This window comes from Triturus cristatus, chromosome 6 (assembly GCF_964204655.1).
Source record: "Triturus cristatus chromosome 6, aTriCri1.1, whole genome shotgun sequence".
Taxonomy (NCBI): domain Eukaryota; kingdom Metazoa; phylum Chordata; class Amphibia; order Caudata; family Salamandridae; genus Triturus; species Triturus cristatus.
Genome location: NC_140589.1, coordinates 862,117,324 through 862,142,145, shown reverse-complemented (window position 1 = coordinate 862,142,145; position 24,822 = coordinate 862,117,324). Strand labels below are relative to the sequence as shown.

Sequence of the window (24,822 nt, the reverse complement as noted above, 5' to 3'; positions counted from 1 at the left end):
CTACACATCTAAAACTGGAAAGCACTCAAACACTACATTACCCTACACTACTGAAACACCACTACACTACCCGTATCCCTAAGTCACTACCCCCTGCATGTACCTACCCATCACAACCCCCAACACTACACAAAACACTAAAACTTGCATATTAACAAAAACAGACATTTACCACAACACTACACTAAATACTAAAAACAAATACAGTACCCTACACAAAACAAACTCTTAAAAAGTACCCAAACACTACACTACCCTACACTACTCAAACACCACTACACTACACTAAATCACTACCCCAGCACGACCCTGCCCTTACCCCAGTCCTGTCCATACTCTGACACACTACCCTTCACGACCCCCAACACTACCCTAAACACTAAACCCCTACCCTGCACTACACCACACCACTACCCTAAAACCTAAAACACTACCCCCTGCACAACCCTCCCCAGACTCCCCTCCTGTCCCTACACTCAAACGCTACCCTGAACAACCCCCCAACACTACCCTAAACCCTAATACACTACCCTTCACTACACTTACATCACACCACTACCCTAAACCCTAAAACGCTTCCCCATACACGACCCTCACCCTTCCCCCAGTCCGCTCCCTACACTACAACACTACCCTACACGGCACCCCAACACTACCCTTAACCCTAAAAGACTACCCTACACTACACAAACACCACAACACTACACTTAACCCTAAAACACTACCCCCTAGCACGACCCTTCCTCTACCCCCAATCCTGTCCCCACACCCAAACACTCCCCTACACGACCCCCCGAAACTACCATATACCCTAAAACACTACTCATCAAACACAACACTACCTTAATCCCCCCTACCCTAAACCCTTAAAAATAGCCCCTCTTACCTCTCTCTCCTCGTGTCCTTTGTTCTCCTTCCTGCGTCTTCAGAGAGGCGGTCATCGTTGCACGTCGTTGTGAGGAAACGCCTCAGTTTCCTCACAACGATGTGGTTCACTTTGCCACGCATGCGTAGTAATGGTACGCGGTGTAATGACCGCGTACAAAAGGATGTTTACCGTTTTCACACCTTTACCGATGCCAATTACTGACTAAAAGGGTGATTTCACCATTTAATATAATTTTTACTAACTATTACAAATAGTTGTTTAACTCTATTTCTAGCGAGTCCCATTCCTGAGATACAGTATTGAGTTTTTTTGATTGCTCTGGTTTTCTACATAGGACAGCTAGAACTGTCACACTTGAAGTAGGTGCCAGCCACTGTAAGGACATGTTAAAAGAAAATGTCTACATGTCCTACTTTCAGATACCATGAACCTTGCTTTGTGAGCAACAAGACCTAAATGGGGTGACTTATTAACATGTAAATGGGAGTTTTTGTCCTGTTAAGAGGGTTTAGTGTGGCAGGTCGAATTGTAGTTTTTACACTGCTAGAGTTATGCTAGACTGGTAGGCATGAGGTCATGGTTTACACTATCCCTATAGTAGATGGCATAATAGGTACAGCAGTTCAGTAGTGACATTTAACTTACAAGGCCTGGGTACAATTTGGACCTTATACTAGGGACTTATACATAAGTTATACCAATTAGGAATTTTCCAATTTGACCATGTTCAAAGGGGGAGCACAGGAACTTTACCACTTGCTAGCAGGGTAAATTGCTCAGAGTTTTAAAGCCAGCTAAAATATAGAGTCCAGCATAACACGAAAAATCCAGCGTGACCAACCAGAAAAGGTGGATTTCCAACAGTTGCCAAGCTTCTTGAGGCATAAGACAGGGTTTATTAGACAAGACCTGACCCCCGTACACCAGCTCTCCCTTTCCAAATTCACTACATTCTATATTCCACAAATCCTCACAAGAATATGAAACACACCTACCAAACGTTTTTTAGAGAGCGTAATGAATGGCCATGAGAATAAGGCCATGTGACCACATTACAAATAGCTAGAAGCATTCCAACTGTCTGTCATACACCGAAGTGGTACAGAGCAAAACGCAGCAGTGTAAGACATCCTCAAACATATTCTATGTACGGTAACCATGCGCATAAGGTACGCATAATAATAAAACTGGTTCAACAGCGAAAGCAGCAGTGCAAGACATCTCTTCACACAGTCCAGTAACAGTAAGGGTGTGCTTAAGCTTCCCACTAACATAAAGGTACTTCAGAATTGGCTGCAACAGGCAGGCCTTCACAAACCTTAGAGTTACACAGGCATCATCTTTTTACGATTCCATCACATTGTGGGAGGAGGGGCAGGGAGAGCCAACAAAGAGTAGTTCAAAGATAAAAGAAAGACTACAAGACTGTCATGATGATAGAGAAATGGTGAAATTAATGGTATTCTATAAGATAGATTGATAGGGAACTTCTGGCAGCACAATCCTGCCAGTCCAGGGTTTGGGTGACATTGATTGCTGTGGCACAAAAGAAAAGACTTGGGGACCTATTGCTATGTCAGATGGACTGGAGTACATCCGATATTGCTCCTGAAATGGAACCCAATGACCTCCTGTCCTCGGTACCAGGTGAGCTATTAGGATGCGACTGAACCATGTTCGGTCGCAATCCTATACTTTGCTATGAGAGTATGCATTCCAAATGGAATGCATGATCTCATTGCAAAGAGCAGGGGTGCAGTTCATCCCTGCACCCCGTGGCAGGCACCTCAAGGTGCCTGTACTGGATGCAGGGACCAACAGGGTGCACCATAGGTGCACCCGAGCCCTCCATGCTGTGGCCTTGCACCCTTGGGGCATTGCTGGGAGCCCCAAATACAGTTTCCCAATGCCTCTCTGTGTCAAAAAGGCCGGCACAGAAAGGCAGTGGAAAGCTGCCATCGTAATACCTCTCAGGAAATAGCTGGCGAGGGATTACTGCAGGCCTTCAGAATGGCGGGCTGGCTCTCTGAGCTTGTCGTCAGCCATTCGTAACTCATGTTTATAATAATTTCCGACTGATTCCATCAAAATGGGTCGGTTGGAAATTATTACAAACAGGAGATTACGGTGTGATAAGGATGGCTCTGACCAAGGGTCGGAGCCATTCCTTACCGCATCGTAACCGGTCCCTTGGTCTGTTCATAGCGAGGGATGAATAGCTCAGCAGAAGATGCCTAAAAGGGCCCCCTTTGATGGTGCTCCAAGACTAAAGCAGGCAATTCCTTTTTCATTTCTGAAAGATATACTCTGTGAAGGTTAGGAAAATTGAGAATATGTACCTTAGGCCTTGCCTTGATACAGATCTGAAATCCTAAATTTGATGTATAGAATGCTTTAAAAAATCTAAGCCCCTTGCAATTACACATGCCACAATCCAGTTCTTTGTTTTCCTATCAGTGTCCTGCTCTAGAGAAGGAGCTACTATGTGCAAATGAGCCTTTTCCTGCTCCAACAACCCGAATAGTCTTCTGAATGGGAACACAAGTAAACTCAGACTGTTAGCAGTTATTAGCACTTATCAGTGAGGTGCAGATTGGATCTTATAGAATAGAGCTCACATCTGGGCATGCCTATCACACTTAGAGCATTACACTGAATCTCATCACTGATCTGCACTTCGTCATAGGCACTTACCGATCAGCATAGTGCACTGAACATTTCTTTTTCAACATTTGTTATGTACATGAATTGTCACAGCCATCACTCAAATCATATGAGGTTAGTCGATTGTGAGTGGTCAGGATTCTGGGAACGAATGTTAAAAGAAGTAGAAAAGATAGGAACTAAATTCTGTTGACCAATTATTGTCTACAATATATCAAAAAGGTTACTGTTAACTGTGAGGAGTTTGCTTCATTGCTCGGATATTTAGGTTGAATTTTTCTGGCAAGTGTCTCCTTGTATCATTCTGTAGCACGGTCACCACACTGCATTAATTGAACTGGGCATTGTGCAGAGGTCTCGCATTTAACATTTTGATTTATCCTTGCTGTCAGAACAGAGGTCTCTTGCAGTAAGAATTGCATCTCCATCATGGGCCACAAACAGTGTTTCACACATCTCTCATCTGCTGTGTGCTGGACTTCGTTTTTGCTGGTTTATGTACTCCGGGTACTTTTCCATTTCTGATCATTGCTAAAGTGCAAGTGCTCCCTGTGTAAACTCTAAATCTGATTGGTTCTCCATGATTGGCAAATTTGATTTACTGGTAAGTCCCTAGTAAAGTGCACTTGGTGTGCCATGGTCTGGAAATCAAAAGCTACTACTGGGTCTGCAGGACTTGTTGTGCCACCCACATGAGTAGCCCTGTAACCTTGTCTCAGGCCTGCCATTGCAATGCCTGTGAGTGCAGTTTTAAACTGCCATGCCGACCTGGCAAGTGCACCCACTTGCCAAGCCCTGACCTTCCCTTTTACTACCTGTAAGTCACTCCTAAGGTACGCCCTAGGTACCACCATGGGCAGGGTGCAGTGTATGTGAAAGGTAGGACATCTACTGGTGTGTCCTGATGGTGAAATACTGCCAATTTTGTTTTTCACTATTGCAAGGACTAACTCTCCCTTAGACTGTCATTGGAGCTGCCTTGTAACATTTTACAAGTGTAACTTTCAATTTGGGACAGCTAGAGATTTGGAGTTTGGGCTCTCGGAGCTCAGAATTTAAAAACACATCTTTTAGTAAAGATGGTTTTTAAATTGTGTGTTTGAGAATACCACTTTAAGAAAGTGGGCATTTTCTTGTTTAACCATCTTGCGCTTCTGTCTGCCTTTGGAATCAACATCCAATTTAGACTAGACTGACAGGGGCCTGTTTGTGCATTCAGTCTAGACAGTCACACAAAAGAAGCTGAGATGTGCCCTCCATATCCTTATGGCCCATCACCATTCTGATGGGCCTTCCTGTGCTAGAGTGGTGGGAGGATTTGTCATTGACACCTGAATAGGGCTGTGCCTGGCCTCTCAGACTGCTGTATCCAGTCCCCTGAAGTGTGTCTGGAGCCAAGACTAGGCAGGGCAAACACTAAAAAGACAGTCCTTTGATGAATGGCTACTTCATATGCCAAAACGGGTATAAGTATTGGGCCTAAAACCCCAGACTTTGTGAATACTTCTGGATCAGGAAGAGACTCTACCAAGCAGAAGAGCTGAAGAGTTGTGAAGAGGAGTAATGCCACTTTGCTGTGTGTTGGTTTACTGGGTTGGTCTGCCAGCTTCTTCTCCTTTGGACCTTGCTTGTGAAGTTTCTCCAAGGGCTCGTGTGTGCTTGCCTCCTGTTGAGAGGTTTCAGGGCCATCAAAGACTTCACCTGCAGCATCCCTGAACTCCATTGCTGGGATTTCTGACCTGCCAAGTGGTGCCAATTCCAGTTCTGGGCCATTGGAGGTCATTCCTGCTACAGAAAGCGCAAAATAAGTAAAAAACGATGCATCGCCCTTCCAGTGCCTGTTTTTTCAATGCGTTACAACAAACAAATGATGGACGGAATGCTGACAATGTCTTTTCAATGCAGCACAACTGTGTGGGAAAAACTTCCCCACACAGAAGTTGTGCAGGCAAAACAATTGACGCAAAGTCTGCCTGCAGGCGAAAACAACACCACAGCCTGAGTTCAGTGCACCATGTCACCGAACCCAAATGGATTCTGGCGCAGGCCCTGCTGTGCGGCTGAAAGGATCGACGCGTCATGGGACCGCAGCTGAATAAATCAATGCAGACCTGTTTACTGCCGCCGCCTTGACCTCCAGCCTCAAGAATCAATGCATCGCTGTGTTTTCCGATGCTTCCCTCCTCTGCTGCTGTTTTTCTTTGTGGATTTTGATGCATCTAAAGTACTTTCTGTAAAATCACTGCATCCATAAAGTTCTATGAACAGAATTGCTTGAAAATGTTAAAAAGTCACATTTTGAGTTCTGTATGTTGGTTTTTTAACATATTGGTTTTGTTTGGTTTCGATAAAAATACTTTATTTTCAAAATTGGTAGCCCATTTGTAGTGTTTTCACTGTGATATTGTGTAGGTTATGTACAAATACTTTACATATTGCCTCTGATATAGGCCTGACTGCTCGTGCCAAGCTACCAAGAGGGTGAGCAGAGGTTATCTTGGGTGTGTAACTTCCTTCCTCTGACTAGAAGGAAGGGTCCCTACTTGGACAGGATGCATACCACTGCTAACTAGAGACCCTCATTTCTAACAGTCATCATGTTCTAGAGGCAACACTTTCAATATTATTCTATTTACAGTGGGCGTCCACATTGACATACTCTATGAATGTCTTGGATAAAGAATTGGCTAGACAATTGGAACACATCATGTTAACAGCTTTACGATGTTATCAATTGCTGGACGATATGGGTACAGTATCCACTCATTCCTTAATAACTTGTGTTGGACCTGGCTCTCTCTGCAGGGTCAAAACAAACCTTTTGCTTTCACTCCTTCCGATTCCTGAACCCATTCTGTTTGCTTTTCGGACACTGTGCTGTTTATCATTGCTAACCAGTCCTAAAGTGCTTGTGCTCTCACCTTTAACTATATTAACATTATAAGCTTACAGTCAAGTGGCACATTTAATGTACTTGTAAGTTCCTAGTAAAGTGGTAGCACATGCACTTGGTTTCTGAGTAAAAATGCTACTAGTGAGCCTGCAGTACTTATAGTGCCACCCACTTAAATAGCCTTTGTGAACAAGTCTCAGACCTGCCATTGCAGCCGGTGTGTGCAGTTTGAAACTGAGATTTCAATCTGGTAAACTAAACCTTTTGTGAGGCCCATAAATGTTTTTAATACATGTAAGTCACCCCTAGGGCAGACCCTAATCAGCCCATAGGGCATAGTGCATTGTCTTTAAAAATGTGGACATTAATATTGTACATGTCCCAGTAATGAAACATTTAAAAATGTGTTTTTTTTTTTACTAATTTGAGGTCTACCTCTCCACAGGATAACATTGGGTTACCTCATTACATTTAATAAGTGAAAACCTTTGAATGGGAAGAGGTCAGAATGAAATGTTTGGCATATGAGGAATTGTTTTTATTGTATTTTAGAATCCTATTTAATGGTACAGTCACAAATCAGAAAAAGCCACTGACAGAAAGTTGCCATTTTCTTGTCTTAACCATTTGGTGCCTGCAGCCTGTTTCTTGGGTCACATTACAAGGTGTAGTTGGCAGTTAGCCTTTGTGTATTCCTCCTAGACCGCCACACAATAGAGAGCCTGGTGTGGAAGGATGGGCCATCCTGACTTGATGAGGGCGGCAGAGAGGCCACCTGTCCCACTTGCACTACAAAGACTCTGTCTCATCTCACACATAAAGGACTTCACAATAGCCTATTTTGGACGCAGACAGACCGGGACCAAGGTAGGGGTGCAGGAAATTCCAGACACTTCAGTAGAGGGAAAACTCCAGAAGCTTCTTCCATTTCAAAGTGGGCACCAGATTCTAAGACCCACTCTCCAGTTCACTTCTGGATCTGTGAAAAGGGCTCTTAGAGGACTGCCATGTTGTCTGTAGCCTTCAGTGCTTCAGATGACTACCCTGCTGCTCCAAGTGGACTGCCCTGCTTCCTGAAGCCTGCCTTCTTCCATCAGTGGACTGCCCTACTGCTTCAGGTCTGCTTTTCTGCTTGCACCCAGGATTATCAGAGCAACTTCAAAGGCTAGTTGTCTGGCTTCCTGATCAGAGCCTCATGGACAGGAAAGGCTCCAACCATCTTGAATCTGCACCTGGACCCAGCCCGAGTGAGTCCTGACCCTCCACGTTGTGCCACTCCATTCCTGGGCCCTTGGAAGTGGTGGTTAAAATGTATGTAGCAGCTTAACTTCAAGCTCCACCAAATCCAACGCAATGTTAAGCAAAGCAACGCCATGCAGACCGTGCACCAAGTACATAAGATACAATCCTCAGTGGTCCAAACTTGGTCCTGGGCCTGGCCTGCACTCCATCGTGGTCTTCCTGAACTTGTGGCTCTATTCGGTCCTGCGTGACCAGATACCCTCAGTTGGCACTTTGCGCCATTTTGCGCCACTTTTATCTAAATCTTTAAAAATACATTTCTCCATTTCTGCTGATTGAATTTCTGTCATTTTTGTGTCATTTTATTTATTGCATTTGAACCTGTTTTTCTAAAATGTGTGAGATTTTGCTTGTGGGGTGTTTTCACTTTATTACTGTTTGTGTGCTGCACAAACACTTTAAACATTTTCTCTAAGTTGATCCCTAGCTGCTTTGGTGCCAAGCTACCAGGTTAATTTAGTGTATTTTGTGTTTCACCATGACAAGGATTGTGGCTGTTAGTTGAGAAGGGCTCACACCACCCTCTGATAGTTTCTTATAACTTGTGTTTTAAATATCCAACATATGCTAATGAAAGAGAGCCTTTTGTTCATTTGGAAATACATAGAGAGAGAGAATCTATCTATATTTCTTGAAAATTGATGCACATAAAATGGCAATGTAAAGGAAAAAAAGATTTTTAACAGAGTGCAGGATGAGACAGGGCAGAACATTTTAGATTTTAGTTGTAATATAGAGAGCATCAGGTGGAGATGAGCGAAATTTGTTAAAATGGATGGTTCAGATCGATGCTGAAAACATATTTTCAAATTATTATAATATGGGAGTGATATTGACGGAAGAATAAAATGTAGATTAATTTGGTGCTGCTTTGTGAATATTAGCTTCTACATATCACTATAGGTAGTTTCAGAGTGAGATAATTAATTATCACATTACGATACATGTAAGTGATTGAAGGATTCAAGAATGATTGTGTGGATTATAGGAAATTCCACCATAGATTTATAGGCCACTGCTATATCAGTAGGTAAAGGTCCTGAGACCAAGTTTTATGCCCGAGCTTCAGTTTGAAGTTAGTTAGTTAGTTAGTGGTTTGCAGGTCTCTAAATTAAAAAGGGAGAAACAATACAGGCAAATAGTGGAATGTTGGAGCTCTAGGCTTATACTAGAAATTCTAAGCACCAGATCTACTCAATCCTTTTCACTGGAGCACTCAACATTCCAATGATCTAATTTAGTTGAAGCTATTCTCAATGTTATGGGTGAGTTGGATAAGTAAGTGAAAGTGGTGGCCAGACAAAACACGTACTGGCTATAACTCTCACCTTTGCTACCGGCGGCTGACCTACAGGCGTTGACAATGTTTTTTTGCCACTGAGCAGGCATGTGCATGCATGGTGGCTCTAGTAATGGATTTAAAAAAACAAAATAAAAAAGCTCCATTACAAGATGCAATAAAGTTTAAGTTTAAAACATCTTAAGAAACTCCATAGGAGATGTTTTTCATGCATGCACATTTATATATGGAGACAATATTGTAATTGAATTTAAAAAAAGATTAACTCTATTACAACATGGCCACCATGCATGTGTGAGCATGCCAATGGTGACCTTTAAAATATTCCAAGTATCTGTGGCTGACGAGGGACTGGATTAAACTCTTCTTCTGCATGTATTTTTGTATGCATGTTTTATGTATTTGTGAATCGGTAAGAGTTAATTGGTAACATGAGGTCTCCGACATATGGCTACAATTGTCTGTAGGCAAGACATGGAATCGAAACCTAAGCCTGAATTGTGTATTTTGAATTATACTAAAGTGAATGAGGATAGTAAAGCTACCAACCAGAAAGAGTTCCGCCTATTTTAGGTATTAGCAGTGTTAATAGCATCAACAAAGTCTCGTCCTTTTGTCTGAGAGATATATTCAGAATATGGAATAGCAAGGCATTTTGCCTAGATATATATTGGAAAGAAGAGTAGAGTTGCTGTTATGCAAAAGTATGAATCTGTAGTGGATGATATTTTGTTGTATGGATAAATATATGAGAGAAGAAGAGGCAAAGTGTGTGCATTATGGAGATAGATAAGATAAGATGAAAGGAGTTGACCATCATGGTCATATACCATTATAACAGAAGATCAAAGTTGGAAGTAAGGATTGGACTATTGTTACTGCCTGTTGCATATACATTTGGGGGCAGATTTATGTTGCACTTGCGCCACTTTTGCGCCGCCGTTGCGTCACTTTTGTGACGCAGCAGTGGCGCAAATCCTGCGCCATGGTGCGGGGTATTTACAACGTGACGCATCTGGGAGATGCGTCACGTTGTAAAGCCCTGCACCACATGTAGGCGTTCCAGGGCAGGTGGGGGCGTTCCGGCGCAGGAACGCCTCCTAAAAGTGGCTGAGTGAAATCTACAAGATTTCACTCAGTCACTTTTAGGCCCATGCTGCGTCAAAACCCTGCGCCTGCTTGAAGCAGGCGTAAGGATTGACGCAGCATTGTACAGATAGGGCCCCCCGAGAGCATTGCTGGAGCTGCGTCGCGCTTGCGACGTAACTCCAGCAATGCGCCACTTTTACGGCACAGATGCGTCACGCATCTGTGCCGTTTTTGCCCCATGGTGCGCCGCATTATAAATGCGGCGCATCCATGGTGGCGCAGCTGTGGCGCATAATAACTGGCGCATCCCTGCTGATATGCAGGGATGCGCCAGTTGTCATAAATCTGCCCCTTGGTGTTTAGGGTCAAACCTTACATCTGTTGGGATATTCGAGGAAGCCTGCTTTTTTAAGTCAAGTGTGTCAGACGTGAAACTACAGAAAGACAAGAGGAAAGTGTTAATGGCGGTTTAGAAAGACTAAGGGAACTGCAGATGAAATTAGACACATTAAGAAAGTACTGGTGGCTGGACCCAAGAATATCACATACATTTTATGGGATTTCACTAAAATAAAATTAAGCTGTGTAGATAAGGGACAGTCACATTGAGCTGCAGTTAGTCACAGGCAAAACACATAACTTCTGTTTTTTGGGGGGAGGGCTTTCCAAGAGCAAAAGAATAGCTTTTGGATGATTGTCAGTTTACTCCATTTTCCAATTGGCTAAGCTCCACGTGTTCAGAGACATGGAGAAATGAGGTTTCATAATTGTGTTTTGAATTTTTTTCAGGGCGAAATTATGCATCTTGTAGTTCTGGAGACTGATTGCAAACTATTAAGAAATAAAGAATTCACACTTAAGAGGAGAAAGGTAGAATGTACTAAAAACAGGTGGCAATTTTGAGACACATAATTTCAAAGGTCAGCATCATCCCAACGAGGTCTTTGGGTCAGGCTATTGGTGAATGTCCTCACCCCAAAGACAAAGAATAATTAACGCTGTTATGTGTATTATCTGATTAATATGCAATGTTTGTTATACATTGTGCAAATAGGAAGGAACCACTCCGGGGATTGTTGAAAAAAAGGTGCAGTTTTACTACTGGGGAGCATGAGCATCATAACGTTGTCGTCTTGGTGAGGCAAGATATTGTGAAGGCATCCATCTTGAGAGAATTTGATACAAAAGAAAATGACTCTCTGTAGATGCCAATGGGTGTGATTTGGGTGCGGTGTTATCTAAAAATGTTGATAGAATGAATTGAATGTGGTTTATGCATCAATGGCATTGGCCTAGATGAACACAAATATTAATTGATTGAACGTGAATTGCAGGGGCTGTGACGTGGGGTGTGCAATATTTCCAGTATTATGCATATGGTGTCAAATTAAAATTCGGATCACAATCCTCTGGTACATATTTTGTCACTAAGTGAAACTATGAAGTTAATATTGTGCATTGTTACAAGTAAGTTCGAAAATTCAGGAGTACAGGATGTGCCTGCATCCCTCGTTAGTGAGTTACAATGCCACGTGTTTATAATGATTACAAGTGGAAAGTTCAAAACGTTTAAAGTGAAGAAGGATACAGTGAGAACTAACGTATAGTGGAAGGAAGGGGTGCATTTTGTGGGATGAAAGCTGGGTGGATTCTGAAAGAATGGAAGTGATGCTGCTGACACATACCTATCTAAGTGCTGGCAATAAATGCTTCTGTTAACTACGAGTGTGCTTCATTATTACAACACAAATACAGGATTTATATACTTGGGTACCAGAAATTATGGAAAGGGTTGAATGGCTGCTCTTGGTGGTGTAGGTTTGTAAGTGGTGGCGTATATTGAAGGTTGAGATGATGGTTAAGGTGATTTAGATGTGAGCTTAGTTGGTTATTTAGCTGCAAGCTGGTGGAGTAGGTGATAGTGTGAGTTCCGCTAGTGCAGTTGGTGTAGCGTAAAGGTGGTGCAGGCTGCATTTTATTCATAAGGTACAGATGGTGGAGGTGATGTGGTGGGTGTATGTGGTGATGTGAGCAATTATATGTATATAAAATATAGATGATCTAGGCTGTAGGTGGGGTTTGAGGGAAGGTAATGTGGGTGTAAATTATAATTGCATGATGGTGTGGGGTTGTAAAATCAAGTGGCAGAATAGGATGGTTTATACAATCATGACATGTTCTCTTTTTTAATACAGCATTTCAAACAGAAGGAAAACTTTATCTAATATTAGACTTTTTACGAGGAGGAGACCTCTTCACTCGACTCTCCAAAGAGGTAAGTGATGAAAACTGTTCGGTAGATAAATGCCTACCACTGTTAAAAGTTAGCTTCATTATGACAAACATATTAATACATTTTGTAAATTAATACATAAGGGAAAAACCTGAACACAAGTTTGTGTCAGTTCTGAACCAAAATCCTCTTTCTAAAAATCAAGCAATGGATTACTAGACATATAGTACTTTTACAAATATAATCAAGCCTACCAGAATAAATGTCTTTCAGTGTGCCTGGATTTGGAGCATTAAATGAACATAATGTAGGAAAGTAATATCAGTCTAATTTGTCTAAATAGCACTATGGTGCATGTGATGTTGAACCTCATTGTCCACTTTGGTCTCTTGGCCTTGTGGAAACATAAAAACAAAACACTTCATGATTGGAATCAGCTGTTCAGATTTTCTGTGGCTACAGTTTAGACCTCTAAGCTGGGGAACCAGGTTCAAGTCTTGGCAGGGACACTCAACATCCTGAGATTCTGGGCAAATCACTCAATCTCCTGCGCCTAACGAAATGAATGTGTTCGTCTGAAACAGAAAATGGTGCTCATGTGAAGCGCTCTCAAACCTTCAGGTCAAGTACATGATATATAAAACTTCCTTGCTAAAAAAGCCTCTTACGTTTGATGTACAACCAAGCACTCTGACAAGAAATGCAAAAGGTCTTTCTGTCATCGCGGTCATTTTAATTCAGCTTTTTTCAGCCACTAATGGCTAGCTATTATCAAAGTAGCAAAGTAATTAAACTCACAAATTCACATACTGTATTCACAATTTACATGATTAGCATATCATGAAGCTTGCAAACTTTTTTTAAAGGTATATTCAGTAGACCTTCATGGCAGCAGGAACCAATTCCTGTTATTGCTTAGAGGGTCACCGGAGGACTTAGCAGCCTTCCTTTTCAAAGTATAGGAGGGTGTGGTCCCAGCACTATCACATTAAATCAGTGTAAGCAACATACATAGAGAAAATATGACCAAAGGATACATAGCTAAAGTGTTATTTAATCACACCAAGCTTCCAATATTCATGAAAAAGTACATATTTTCAGCAAAACATTGGCGTGCCCAACTGGGTGAAGGGAGAAGGGGGGGAGTGATTCGTGTGTGATAGGAAGGGAAGTGACAGATATTAACTGCGAAATAACACAATCAAATTGCTTAGCACTTTCTTCAGTGCCACTTGTTCATGACGTTAATTCATAGCAACATGCATTACATTCATTTACATAGCCATGTACGAAATGCAGTCACAGTGTAATAATGCACTGTTGGCGATACTGGCATCAATGGTGCATCGACGTTTCGACCCCTGTAATCATGTAGGTTGAATCTGGGCCTTACTAGTGGGAGTCTTCCTCAGGACAAGAGTGAGAGTGGGAGTGGAGGGGCGCCGTATCTAATTAAGGAAAGTGCCTAATTGGTTCCACGTTCCAAAGAGGTCGTAGGACTTCTAAGGCTCCAGAAGAAGTATCGGTGAGAGTGATGGACACTTAGAATGGGAATAAGAATTCCAAACAAGGTCTTTAAAGCAGAATAAATGCGGCTAGGGAAACTGTGATGATGCCATCGGTCAAATGGTGAAATGAATCATGATTACTGGCTTGGAAACTTGTTTAATTAATCCTCGGCAGATTGTACACCCATCACTGATGGGTGTACGATCTGCCTTGGATTAATTAAACACACTCCTATACTGTTCCTCACCCAGGTCCCAGTGATTTTGGATATACCCTTTTCTATAACCCTTCCTTTTCAAAGTGTCTTCTCCTGGCTTGGCCAATGGCCGCTCATTACAGCTTTTTCCACCAAGGACATTGTGAATTGGGCCCAATTGTCTGACACTTGATTACAGCATTGGCTGATCTTTTTATAATTCAAAGTGTTCTGGTCGCATTGAAGTTCCATCATGCAGTCTGGATCTGAACAGGTAGCAATGATACGTCATCTTCTCTTCTCAAAAAAACACTATTTATTTTGTTTTATGGGTGTTGAGGAGAGAAACTTTAATAGTACCTATTTATTGTGTATTTGGACCTTGAGAAACACAGGCACGATGACACCCACATTTGTTTGAGTTTTATCATCATTCAGTTCTGCTTTCACCAGTTCTATTAAGACATGCTTCTCTAAATAGACATCCAATCTTCATACCATCAGCCTTATCTTCCCATTCACACACAATCCCAAACCACAATCTCCATGCAACACATTACGTGCATTTTCGGGTATTCCAGCAACTTTGTCCCAGTTGCCACACCATGTAGTTAGATCTTCCCCCAATTTCCATATTTGTCCCCTCCCCCCTGCCCCCCATGCCCCCCATAAGCCATCTCCATGATGGCAAATTGCTCTCCTATCGTAATTTAACTCATAGCAATATAAATATATTAAAAAAACAAAATGAACTCATGCCATTCACCCCGTCCACTCACCCATGAAATCAATCCACTCATTTAACCCTAACTAAAGATTTTAGAACATCAAAAAATACCCCTTTCTGACTCAACCTTCCACTTAACCCAGAGAAACAGAATCAACATTTTTAAAAATCATTTTTGCTGCAGGTTCCATTGCCTTGCCTCTGTTGTCCTAACTGTAATCTGGATTCCACACAATGATGATGTCACTAGTGCAGACTACTGCAAACTCCCTCCAGACTGACCAAGACTACTTTAGCCAATCCACGCACACTTCAAAAAAATAAAGAAATTATCATTCTCTTCCTTATCATTCATTCTTTACCAACCCTGTTTCGCTTCTTACCCCAAGATCCTTTACTCCACACTTGATCATCTACCTCCATTCCCTACATGTATACGTTCCTGTCTGCAGTTTCTTTCAAGACGCTTCACTTTTGGAATGATATATTGTAACCCAGTAGACTCTTCTTTTTGCCTGCCCTAATTTCAATTAAGCCTGGGCAATGCACTACGCTACGCTCGCGTAGTTTGCGAAGTTTGCGCTACTTCACACTACGAGAATTGCACGTAGCACAGTGCAAACATGCGTAGCGTAGTGTTGCGTAGTACAGCGGTCATTTTTTGCTTGCTCGCGGTCCTCAACATCAAGTTGGCGACCGCGAGCAAGCAAAATGACATCCCGGTGAGACTTTTTTCCTTGTTCGCGATCAGCAACATCAAGTTGCCGATCGCGAGCATGGAAAATAAACATCCCGGCGAGATTCTCAACGCGAGGAGGTCAGGTTTCTCATTGCGAGTGGTCGCGTATGCTCGTGACCGCTCGCGATGAAAAACTACCAGTCCGCGTTGAGAAAGCTGCCGCTCGAGTAAAAATCTAATCGAGTGGCAGAAAACTACAGCTCGCACTGTGCAAGATGCCGTTTTCAATGATTGCACAGTGCCGGATGCTTGTCCGCACTGTGCAATCATTGAAAACGGCATCTTGCACAGTGCGAACAGGGTACTAAGCAGTTCGCGAAGTGCTACGCGTAGCTCACGTAGTGCGAAGTGCACTTTGCGTAGCTTCGCGTAGTGCTACTTCGCGAACTACGCCCAGGGTTGATTTCAATGCCCGTATCCATGCTTCGGACATTTAATATACCACACGTCTTTAAAACTATGATCACGAGAACACCCTCATGTAGCCCAGAACTCTGTGCATCTCGGCGATCCAGTAAGCTCACAATGCTGTAACATTAACATGAATGCGCTTGTCATTTTATGTAGGTGGAGAAAGCTCAGTTGTGAGATGTTATCAAAATTTGTCAATGCATGCTACACCAGAACCCGACTGTAGAATATAGGTAAAAGAAACGAAGCCACATGTTTGAGAGGCCGTCGCTGGGCAGGAACCCTGCTCTATGTAGTGGGGGGGTTGTGTGCATAGCCAACCCTTCTGCTCCGAGATATGATGGGCAATGGGGGAGGCCTGGGTGGAGGAAATAAGCTTTAGATCAGCGTTGTTGACCCTGGGTATCCGGGGAGAACAGACATTGCCCGAAAACATGCAATTGTGGTGCAATGTTGCTGTAGTGTTGGCCCCATTAAAGAAGCATAATTATCTTTGGGGTGCCCGGAATCCGCTAAAAGTGACAGGCTAGGTCAGAAATATGGACTTTTGCCTGCAAGCGGATGAGACTATCTACAAAGCAAAGGGGTGACCGAAGAAGTTTAATAAAATATGGGATATATGGCCAAACTACAGAGAAGACACCAGTTAAATAACAGGGGGTGGGCTGGGTGGAGGCTGGGGGACCAGGCCACATCTGATCTTATGAAAACAGGCACATGAAACCGTGAAATTGGGAGTGAGGGGGCGGTGTTAAGGTATTGTATTGAATGTGTTATTCCCCTTCGGGGACCTGTTGGAGAAAATAAAAATGTTTCAAAATAAATATACAACTCATCCATGCCTCTTCAACATCTCAGTCAATAGAGGTGTATGAGTTGTTAGAACATTTGGATTTAGGGTATGAGCCCTGTTGTGTGAATGAATACATTCTAACGTTAACATGGGACGACTTCTGATGCTCTTTGTCTCAGATCATAATGCTTGATTTCTCACCCACCTTAGGCATGATGACCAATGAGATGTATGTCTATGGCTGGAGGTGATGGCTCATGCCTCTGTCCAGAGATAATTTAGATTCGGTGGCACCTGGTGAGACACTCTTTGTTGGCGCTCCCTCGAATACCCACATTCTCCACTGATTGCCTCACCACCACCCTCCTATGATGCCCCTTATCTCTCCTTAGCCCCTCTCTCAAATGTATTTGATGTATGCTACTCATTACAATGTAGTAGGTCGGAGCACTTTGCATCACACACACACACACAATGAATTATATGTTATAAATGTATAGAAAATGGAAAATGTTACATAAGATAATGAGGGCTATATGGTGCAGGAATCAAATGACATGTATACTGGTAGGCACTACATGCTAAGAGTGCCTGGTTTTAAGAAACAAAAACTCTGAATTGAAAAGGTAGCACAGTGGCTGGGGTTGTTTATACTAATAAGAATTAATTGCAACCCAAATTAAGTATTTTTAAAACTGTGGAATAACGAAAGATTGAGAAAAAACAGTAATTTGCCAAACCCATGCCTTGCAGTTTGCATGCATCTATTTGTTGCCGGATCAGTGTTCACTGTGCTATATTAGATGGGATGTAACAGAAGAATCTCTGTAACAAAGGCAGGAACCCACTGTTCAAGCTAGGTAAAATACAAAATTGTGATCTGCATGTGACATGTTTTGCTTTGCAGCAAGGACATTAACCCTCTGAGCTACTTTATGATGAGTCAACTCTATGACTCGAACAAAACACAGATCACGGCTGCAAGGGCTTTAACCTACAAAGTAAACTTGCTTTTATTATTATCCTCCGAAAATTGCTGGCCACCCATACATCTCTGCAGCAGGTGCCTTTGACCCCATAAGTCATTTTAAAACGCGCTTGTTTGTGACACACTTAGGTAAGCCAGCAAAGACATTTCATAGTAAAAAGGTATGATGCCTCGCACTACAGGTAGGGTGACCAACTGGCATTGGTGCAAATTCAGGACGGTGAGTGTAAAAATTCAGGACAAAGGGTCAAAATTCAGGACACGAATTCAGGACAGGAGGTCAAAATTCAGGACAATAGGTACGTTTTACAGACACATCAGAGGAGGTTGCGCAATAGTATATAAGTAAGCCCAGCCATATCCAAACATATTCAACCATTTGCAAACCTATCCATCATGTATCCTTCCATCTATCATTTCACTCATCCATCCCTTCATCCATTCTTTCACTCATCTATCCATTATCCATCCATCCATCCTTTCACTCATCTATTATCCATCCATCCATCCTTTCACCCTATCCATCTGTACACTCATCCATCCACTCTTCCACCCATCCATCCATTCACTCATCCATCCAGCCATTTACCCTTTCACCCATCCAGCCATCCTTTCACTTACTCATCCATCCATCCATCCAGTCACTCATCCTTCCACCCTTTCATCCATCCAGCCTCCCTTTCTCTCTCCATCGACCCTTTCACTTAGCCATCCTTCCTTCCTTCCACCCACCCATCTACTCATCCACTCATGAATCCATCCATTGACCCTATCACTCAACCATCCTTTCTCTCATCCATTTATCCTTTCACTCCTTCACTCATCTATTCATCCTTTTGTCCATCTACCCTCCCTTTCACTCACTCATCCATCCTTACATCCACCCTTTCACTCATCCGTCCATCCATTCACCCTTGCACTTATCAATTCATCCATCATTTCACTCATCCATCCATCCACCCACTCACTCATCATCCACCTTTTCACTCATCCATCCTTTCACTCATCCATCCACCCTTTTACCCATCCAGCTACCCTTCCACCCATACATCCAGCTATTTACCTTTTCTCTCATCCATCCTTCCTCTCTCATTATCCATCTATTCAATCTTTCATTCATCCATTCACCCTTTCACTAATTCATCCAGCCATCCACCCATCCCTTCACTTACTCACACACCCACCTTTTCATATTAATTTTGAGCTGAGCCTTTTTGAGAAGAGGCCTATCAAGAACTTCACCCTCGCTGCAGGAGCCATTCCAGGACAGCGACAGAAGCCACCCAGGGCGGAGACAGGATCCACCACAGCGGGGACAGGATCCATCACAGGCGGGGGGGACAGGGGCCACCACATGGGGGGACAGGAGCCATCACTGGGGGGACAGGAGCCAATCTCTGGGGGGACAGGAGCCATCACTGGGGGGGGGGGCAGGAGCCATCACAGGAGGGGGAACAGGATCCATCACAGGAGGGGGAACAGGATCCACCAGGGTGGGCACAGGGGTGGGCATGCAGTATTCTAGTATCATCTTGGTCTCTTCCAGGGTGGGGTAGGGCTCCTCACCCCCTCCTGGACAAGACAACGAGAAGACAGGCTCTCTTTCCAAAATGTTTGTTTTGTCATCCCCCACTGTGATGTACAGTACTTAAAGGGGATACTCCAAGAGAACTGATTTAACTGATTGTCCTCCATACTTTGTTAATCAGTGTGGGTGTGATTGTGCCATTTCTTTATTTTATTACATTATAGACTGCAAGTTTGAAGAACCAAGGTTTGCTTGCAATTTAGTGACAGTAATTAAGCTCTGTGAAGAGAACCATGTGCTGTCTCTGGGTAATCGGGTTCTAGGATGTTTGGGGCCCTGGGCAGAAAGGGAATGTGTGAGGCCCCTCTAAATTGCAGAGACATGAGCATTCAGGGCTGTTTGCATCTGAATAGATGCCCCTGCTCCTGAAGCTGCAGCCCCTCCCTCTCAGTCACCGTCAAGCACCTCTTAACAGCTCATCAAGGGCGGAAGGTGTGAGGGTTGCCATCCCGCTGTGCCTCTCCAAGCTTTGGTACTGCATCGGAGTCTGTTGCACCCGACCTCAACAGCATCAGAGTCAAGAAGGGAGGTGGGTGGAAGCTGTGCCGGCTTTAGGGTGGTGCGACCGGTGCCCGGAAAAATTACGGACAAATGGCGTCCATTAAAGAATCCTTCACGGACAACGGACAGACGGCCGAAATTACGGAGTGTCCGTGAAATTTACGGACGGTTGGTCACCCTAACTACAGGGGTTTACTCAGAGCCGGGGACACCGCCAGTGTTGGTAGAATGGCATAAGCTGCTGGATCGCCATTGTGCATCTGATGCAACCCCAGAGGTAGAGTGTCTTACTGTGCCTGCTGCTTGCAGTGATGGAGGGAACACTTCCGGTCTGGTTTGCAGTGGGGGTTAGCAGCAATGCCGGCTCTGGAGTTGTAGTCAGCAGAGCAGCTGGTGCTCACCACTGTGCTACACAGATATTTCATGAGAAGAGCTTGTTATCGAAGTCTCCCTTGAGGCCCGGAGCTGAGGGTTTTGCGGTCAGGAGGTGGCAGCGCAGTAAGCATGAGTCGTCCTCTAGATTGCTGCTGACATGTTCCAGGAAGTTTGTATCTGGTCCTGTCCGGCTCCCTCTTTTCCAGAACTGGGGTAACAGGGCAGTTCCGGGTGTGTCTCCTGGCTCCTGCTGGTAGACAATGTGAGGCCGCAGCTGCCTCTTGAGTGCTGCTCAATTACGGCAAGATGTAAAGAGAGTATTGCTGTTTGCACCAGGTGTCGTCTTGAAGATGTGGGGTCTTTTTTCATCATGCCCTCTTGCTGCTGACCTTTGCGATGAGCAAAGAGACTTGACTGTGTTTGCAGTAGGCCAGTGCTTAATTAAAAAAAAAAATGTCAGAGTCCAAGGCATTTTGCGGGTTTCCACTGCAGCTTGAACACCAAGCCAGGGCTCTCGATCCCAGTGCAGTGGTACCTACTGACCATCACTCACAACACACTTTGGATTCATCTGCATCACCTAAGCCACAAGACCGGCCTGACCGAGGTCCAGATATTTGGATTTTAATGTATATTTAAATTTTTAATTACTCTGCTCGTAAACATTGCTTGTTGGGGTCTGTTAAAAATATATTCAGATGTCAAGAGATAAACACACGCAAACACCTGCACAAATTAAGCACTGTACTTCGTCCGTGCCAACAGCGCTGTCTCTACCAGTCCCCGAGTGGGGCTGGAACACCTAACAATTGTCTCCTTTCAGACTGCACCCAGAGGCAGGTACCACCAGACGCCTCAAGCTTTCAGGGTGTTGGGGGCACTGTAGTCTCAGGGTATGCAGTGGAGTTACTTTCTGCACAGGGGAATTTGTTAGCAGGGTTCAGGGGTGACTCAAGTGTTGACAGAAGTGAGTTTGTGTTTTTGGAGCAGGTTACAGGAAGGTGAATATCAACCCTCCCTAAAACTAGGGGAGGGGTGTTCTCTTTAATGCTTTCACCGCTGTGTGTAGCATACCATTGTATCACCCATGGCAGCAGGACAAGGGCGATGTTTTACAAGGGGCGCAGGTAGTTGTTCATGTCCGGTCTCCATTCATGGTTCGGGGTTGTTTCCGCTTCTACCCCTGTGCACTGGATAGTGCAGATGTTCGCCTTTCATCATGGGCTGCTTTTTAGAGTTTTTGCAGCAGCAGGTCAGCAGTGGATTACCTATGACGTGTGCGAAGATGCAGGTTGTCCTTTTTCTGGGAGGTATCTCAAGCTGCGTAGTGGAGTGTGGTGGTCTTGTCACAATTTATATACTGTATCTTTAGTAGCAATTGCAAGAGAAAAGTGCAAGCTCCCTCGTTAGCTCAAATATTGCAGTTTATTTACAGGAGGGACAGTGGTGTAGGGTGCTGCGTGTAATGGTCCAAGAAGTAAGCTGTTTATTGTTTGTGACCCATCCATTTATGGCAGGTTGTTGAACATTGTTGTCTGTTTTTTATTTCAATGACAACCAAAATCATGGAAATGAAAGATGGACAACAGCACTCATTTATATCAGAGCACAAATGGCACCCCCTGAGCTAGGCACCTAGTGCGACAGCAATTGCTGCACCAGCCTAAAGATGGCACAATCTCTCACTGAGCGATTGGGTGGTTACATTCTTTCCTTTTAGATTGTACACAGAGAGAATAGCAGTGGGGAGTTAAACCAAAATTCCATCCTAAATGCCCGTGAAGTTCCACAGGGATTGACTAAGTCGTGATGCGTTTAATGCGCATGTGGAAACACTGAAGGGACCTCATCAGCAACCACCAACCATACACATGGCTGTGTCTATTTTGCTGCCCAGTTTTGCGATTGGAGGATGACCAGCAACAAGTAGTAAGGTTAAGGGACAGGTAGAGGAATTTCCTGTGGAGATGCCTCTGTAGCCCCTGAGGAGAATTAACGCTTCTTCCTCATTACGCGTGCCCAATTAATCCAGATAGAGCTGGTACTTTCAGAGCAAAAATGATCCCACTCATAATGGACCCATTACTGTTCTGTTTACCACAATTTTTGAACACTCATCCCCAATAGATATAATAAGCTCCCAATTTACAGAAGCATTTGTGCCCTTAAGTTTACCTCTAAATATAAGAATGATCACGTGAAAGCAAATTACTGATTTTTAAAGCGCACGTTTTAGAAATTCAGCCATCAGGTAGGTGCTGTCATTCAAACACCTTCTCTTCCAAGCGTGGATGAGGAAGATAAATATACCAGCTGCTTTGTGGTGAGGGCTATTTCAGTTGCTAGAATGGATTATCCTAATGTCTTTTCCGATAAGCATTTATCATAGGTCTCTGTGGCCTTCCAATTAGAGCTAGGGAGAGTGCTAAAACAATGAGGGATGTCTAAATTACATGTTATTGCTGTGTATTTGATAGAAAACTCTAGTAACCTTTGTATCAGTTATATTTAGACAGAGCCAACGTGCTGGTGGTTCCTCGGGTGCTATAAAAAAAAATAACACATGTAAAGAGCTTTGGAGGGACCTAACAAGGGAGACCAAGAGACCAGTGCTGAATGGACAGCAACAGACAAAATGCTAGGCAAGTATTGTTTATAACAAAAAAAGAGGGTGCTAAAGACATTGATAGCTGGTTGTTGACTTACCTCATGACTAGGGAGATTTATCTGTGCCAAACGAATCGCAACTTCCCATTAAACAGTTATTGGGGAAAAAAATCAGGCCTTGTTTTAATCACGGGATATTATGTGCCTGAACAAAATACATTTACTTTGTGAAGTTAATAACAAGACTTCACTTCACTGCCCTTCTCTATGATCTTGTCAATATTGCCAGGTGGACCTAGACACCTACTAAAAACATATCACTCACTAACAATAATACTAACAATAATATCAAATGTTGTTGTATAGCGTGTAAGAAACTGGGTTACTGGTTGAAGGGGTGAAACCCTACTCAGGCAGCAACCGCAATGGATGATATCACAGCAAAACAAAATAAACCTCTGCTCAACCCTCTAGTAGCTTGGCACACAGCATTCAGGCTTAACTTAGAGCCAATGTGTAATTTATTTATGCAGTGCTTCAAACAGCAATAACAAGAAAACCCAACTCAAGAAGAACCACCCACCAAATTAGAACAATAAAGTACATTTTAATTAAAAAAACACGACCAAAATGACAAAGTCCAATAAGTAGAACTGGAGACATGCAATTTTAAAGATTTCAGTGAATATAGCGCTAAAAAAGCACAAAGCGCCAACTGTAGTTCTCTGCTTAAGTTCCTTTCTATCAATGTTATGGGGTATAATGTTCCCAATAAATGAGCCAAGAGATGGCACTTCATGAAGCAGGGAGAATATTATATCATTGCACTGCATAAAACACAACTCAAGCGGGAGGGATGACACCAGATTTAAATATAAACTCTATCCTCAGGCCTTTTACTCTTTGGGCCCACAAAGCACAATGGGATCAACATTCTTATGCGTAGTGGATTCCCCTTCCAAGCCCTTGAGTATGAAAAAGATAGGGAGGATAGATACATTGTTGTAAGTGGCTCAGTTGAGGTTTGAGCAATGACAGTGATGGTTTATACTCCCAACACTGACCAGGATGACTTCCTAAGCAAAACTCGATATTTATTGGCAGAACTTGTTGCCAGTAATGTCATCCTCATGGGGGACTTTAATTTAGTTCGGGACCCTCAGATGGATAGAACAGACTCAGGTACCTTACATTCTAGAGGGGAGTTCTCTACGAAATTCAAAGAGAATTTGAGGGAACTGGTACTTCATGATATCTGGTGACAACAGCACCTCATGAATAAGGACTGTTAGAAATTGGGTTGTTGGTTGACTGCGGCATAAGCCCTGGTCAAGCCACAACAACAATCCTAGTCAGACTAAGGGGCAGGCAAAGCCTAAATTAACCTGTGCTCACTCTCTGGTAGCTTGGCACAGAGCAGTCAGGCTTAACTAAGAGGCAGTGTGAAAAGCATTTGTGCAACACTTAAAATAGTAAAACAGTGAAAAGACCACATAGAAAGATCCCACACTATGTTGGAAAAATAGATCTGACTTTAATAAATAAACCAAGACCTAAACGACAAAGATCCAATTTGTAGAACCGGAGATATTGAGTTTTAATGGTTATGGTAAAACATAGAGCCAAAACGCACAAAGCGTTATTGGGGCTATCTGGTTGTGCTGGATTGGGACAAAGTCACACTTTCAGGCCAGCCACAATGGAGCATGGGATGGCTACAGGGACTCAGGTAGGCCTGATGAACAAGAGTACCTTAAACCCTGGTTGTGGAGTGTTGCAAGGTCCTGCTTCAAGGATGCGTCCTACAGGTCCTGGTCGGAGATATGTCACACAGCGTCAATTTTGAGGAGCTGCGATGCGAGTTCCTGCATCATAATTGAAGAGGCTGTCAACAGAGGTTTGCAATAGAAAGTCAAACGTTAAGGATGTGTTACGCACCAGCTGGTTACAAAGAAGTTGCACGGCTTGTGAGGCGGAGATCTGCATCATCGACGAGGCTGCCGTCGATGAGTCCTTGC

The 24,822-nt window shown here is 43.4% G+C and overlaps 1 protein-coding gene across 1 annotated transcript in view; it reads left to right on the top strand.

Annotated features, from left to right (window-relative positions):
• Positions 1 to 24,822, top strand: part of LOC146817972 (ribosomal protein S6 kinase alpha-2) — a 1,223,136-nt gene that overhangs the window by 540,115 nt on the left and 658,199 nt on the right. The window contains exon 5 of the mRNA XM_085611448.1: positions 12,333 to 12,412. Coding sequence (XP_085467574.1) covers positions 12,333 to 12,412 — 80 coding nt within the window. The remainder of the gene's footprint in view (positions 1 to 12,332; positions 12,413 to 24,822) is intronic.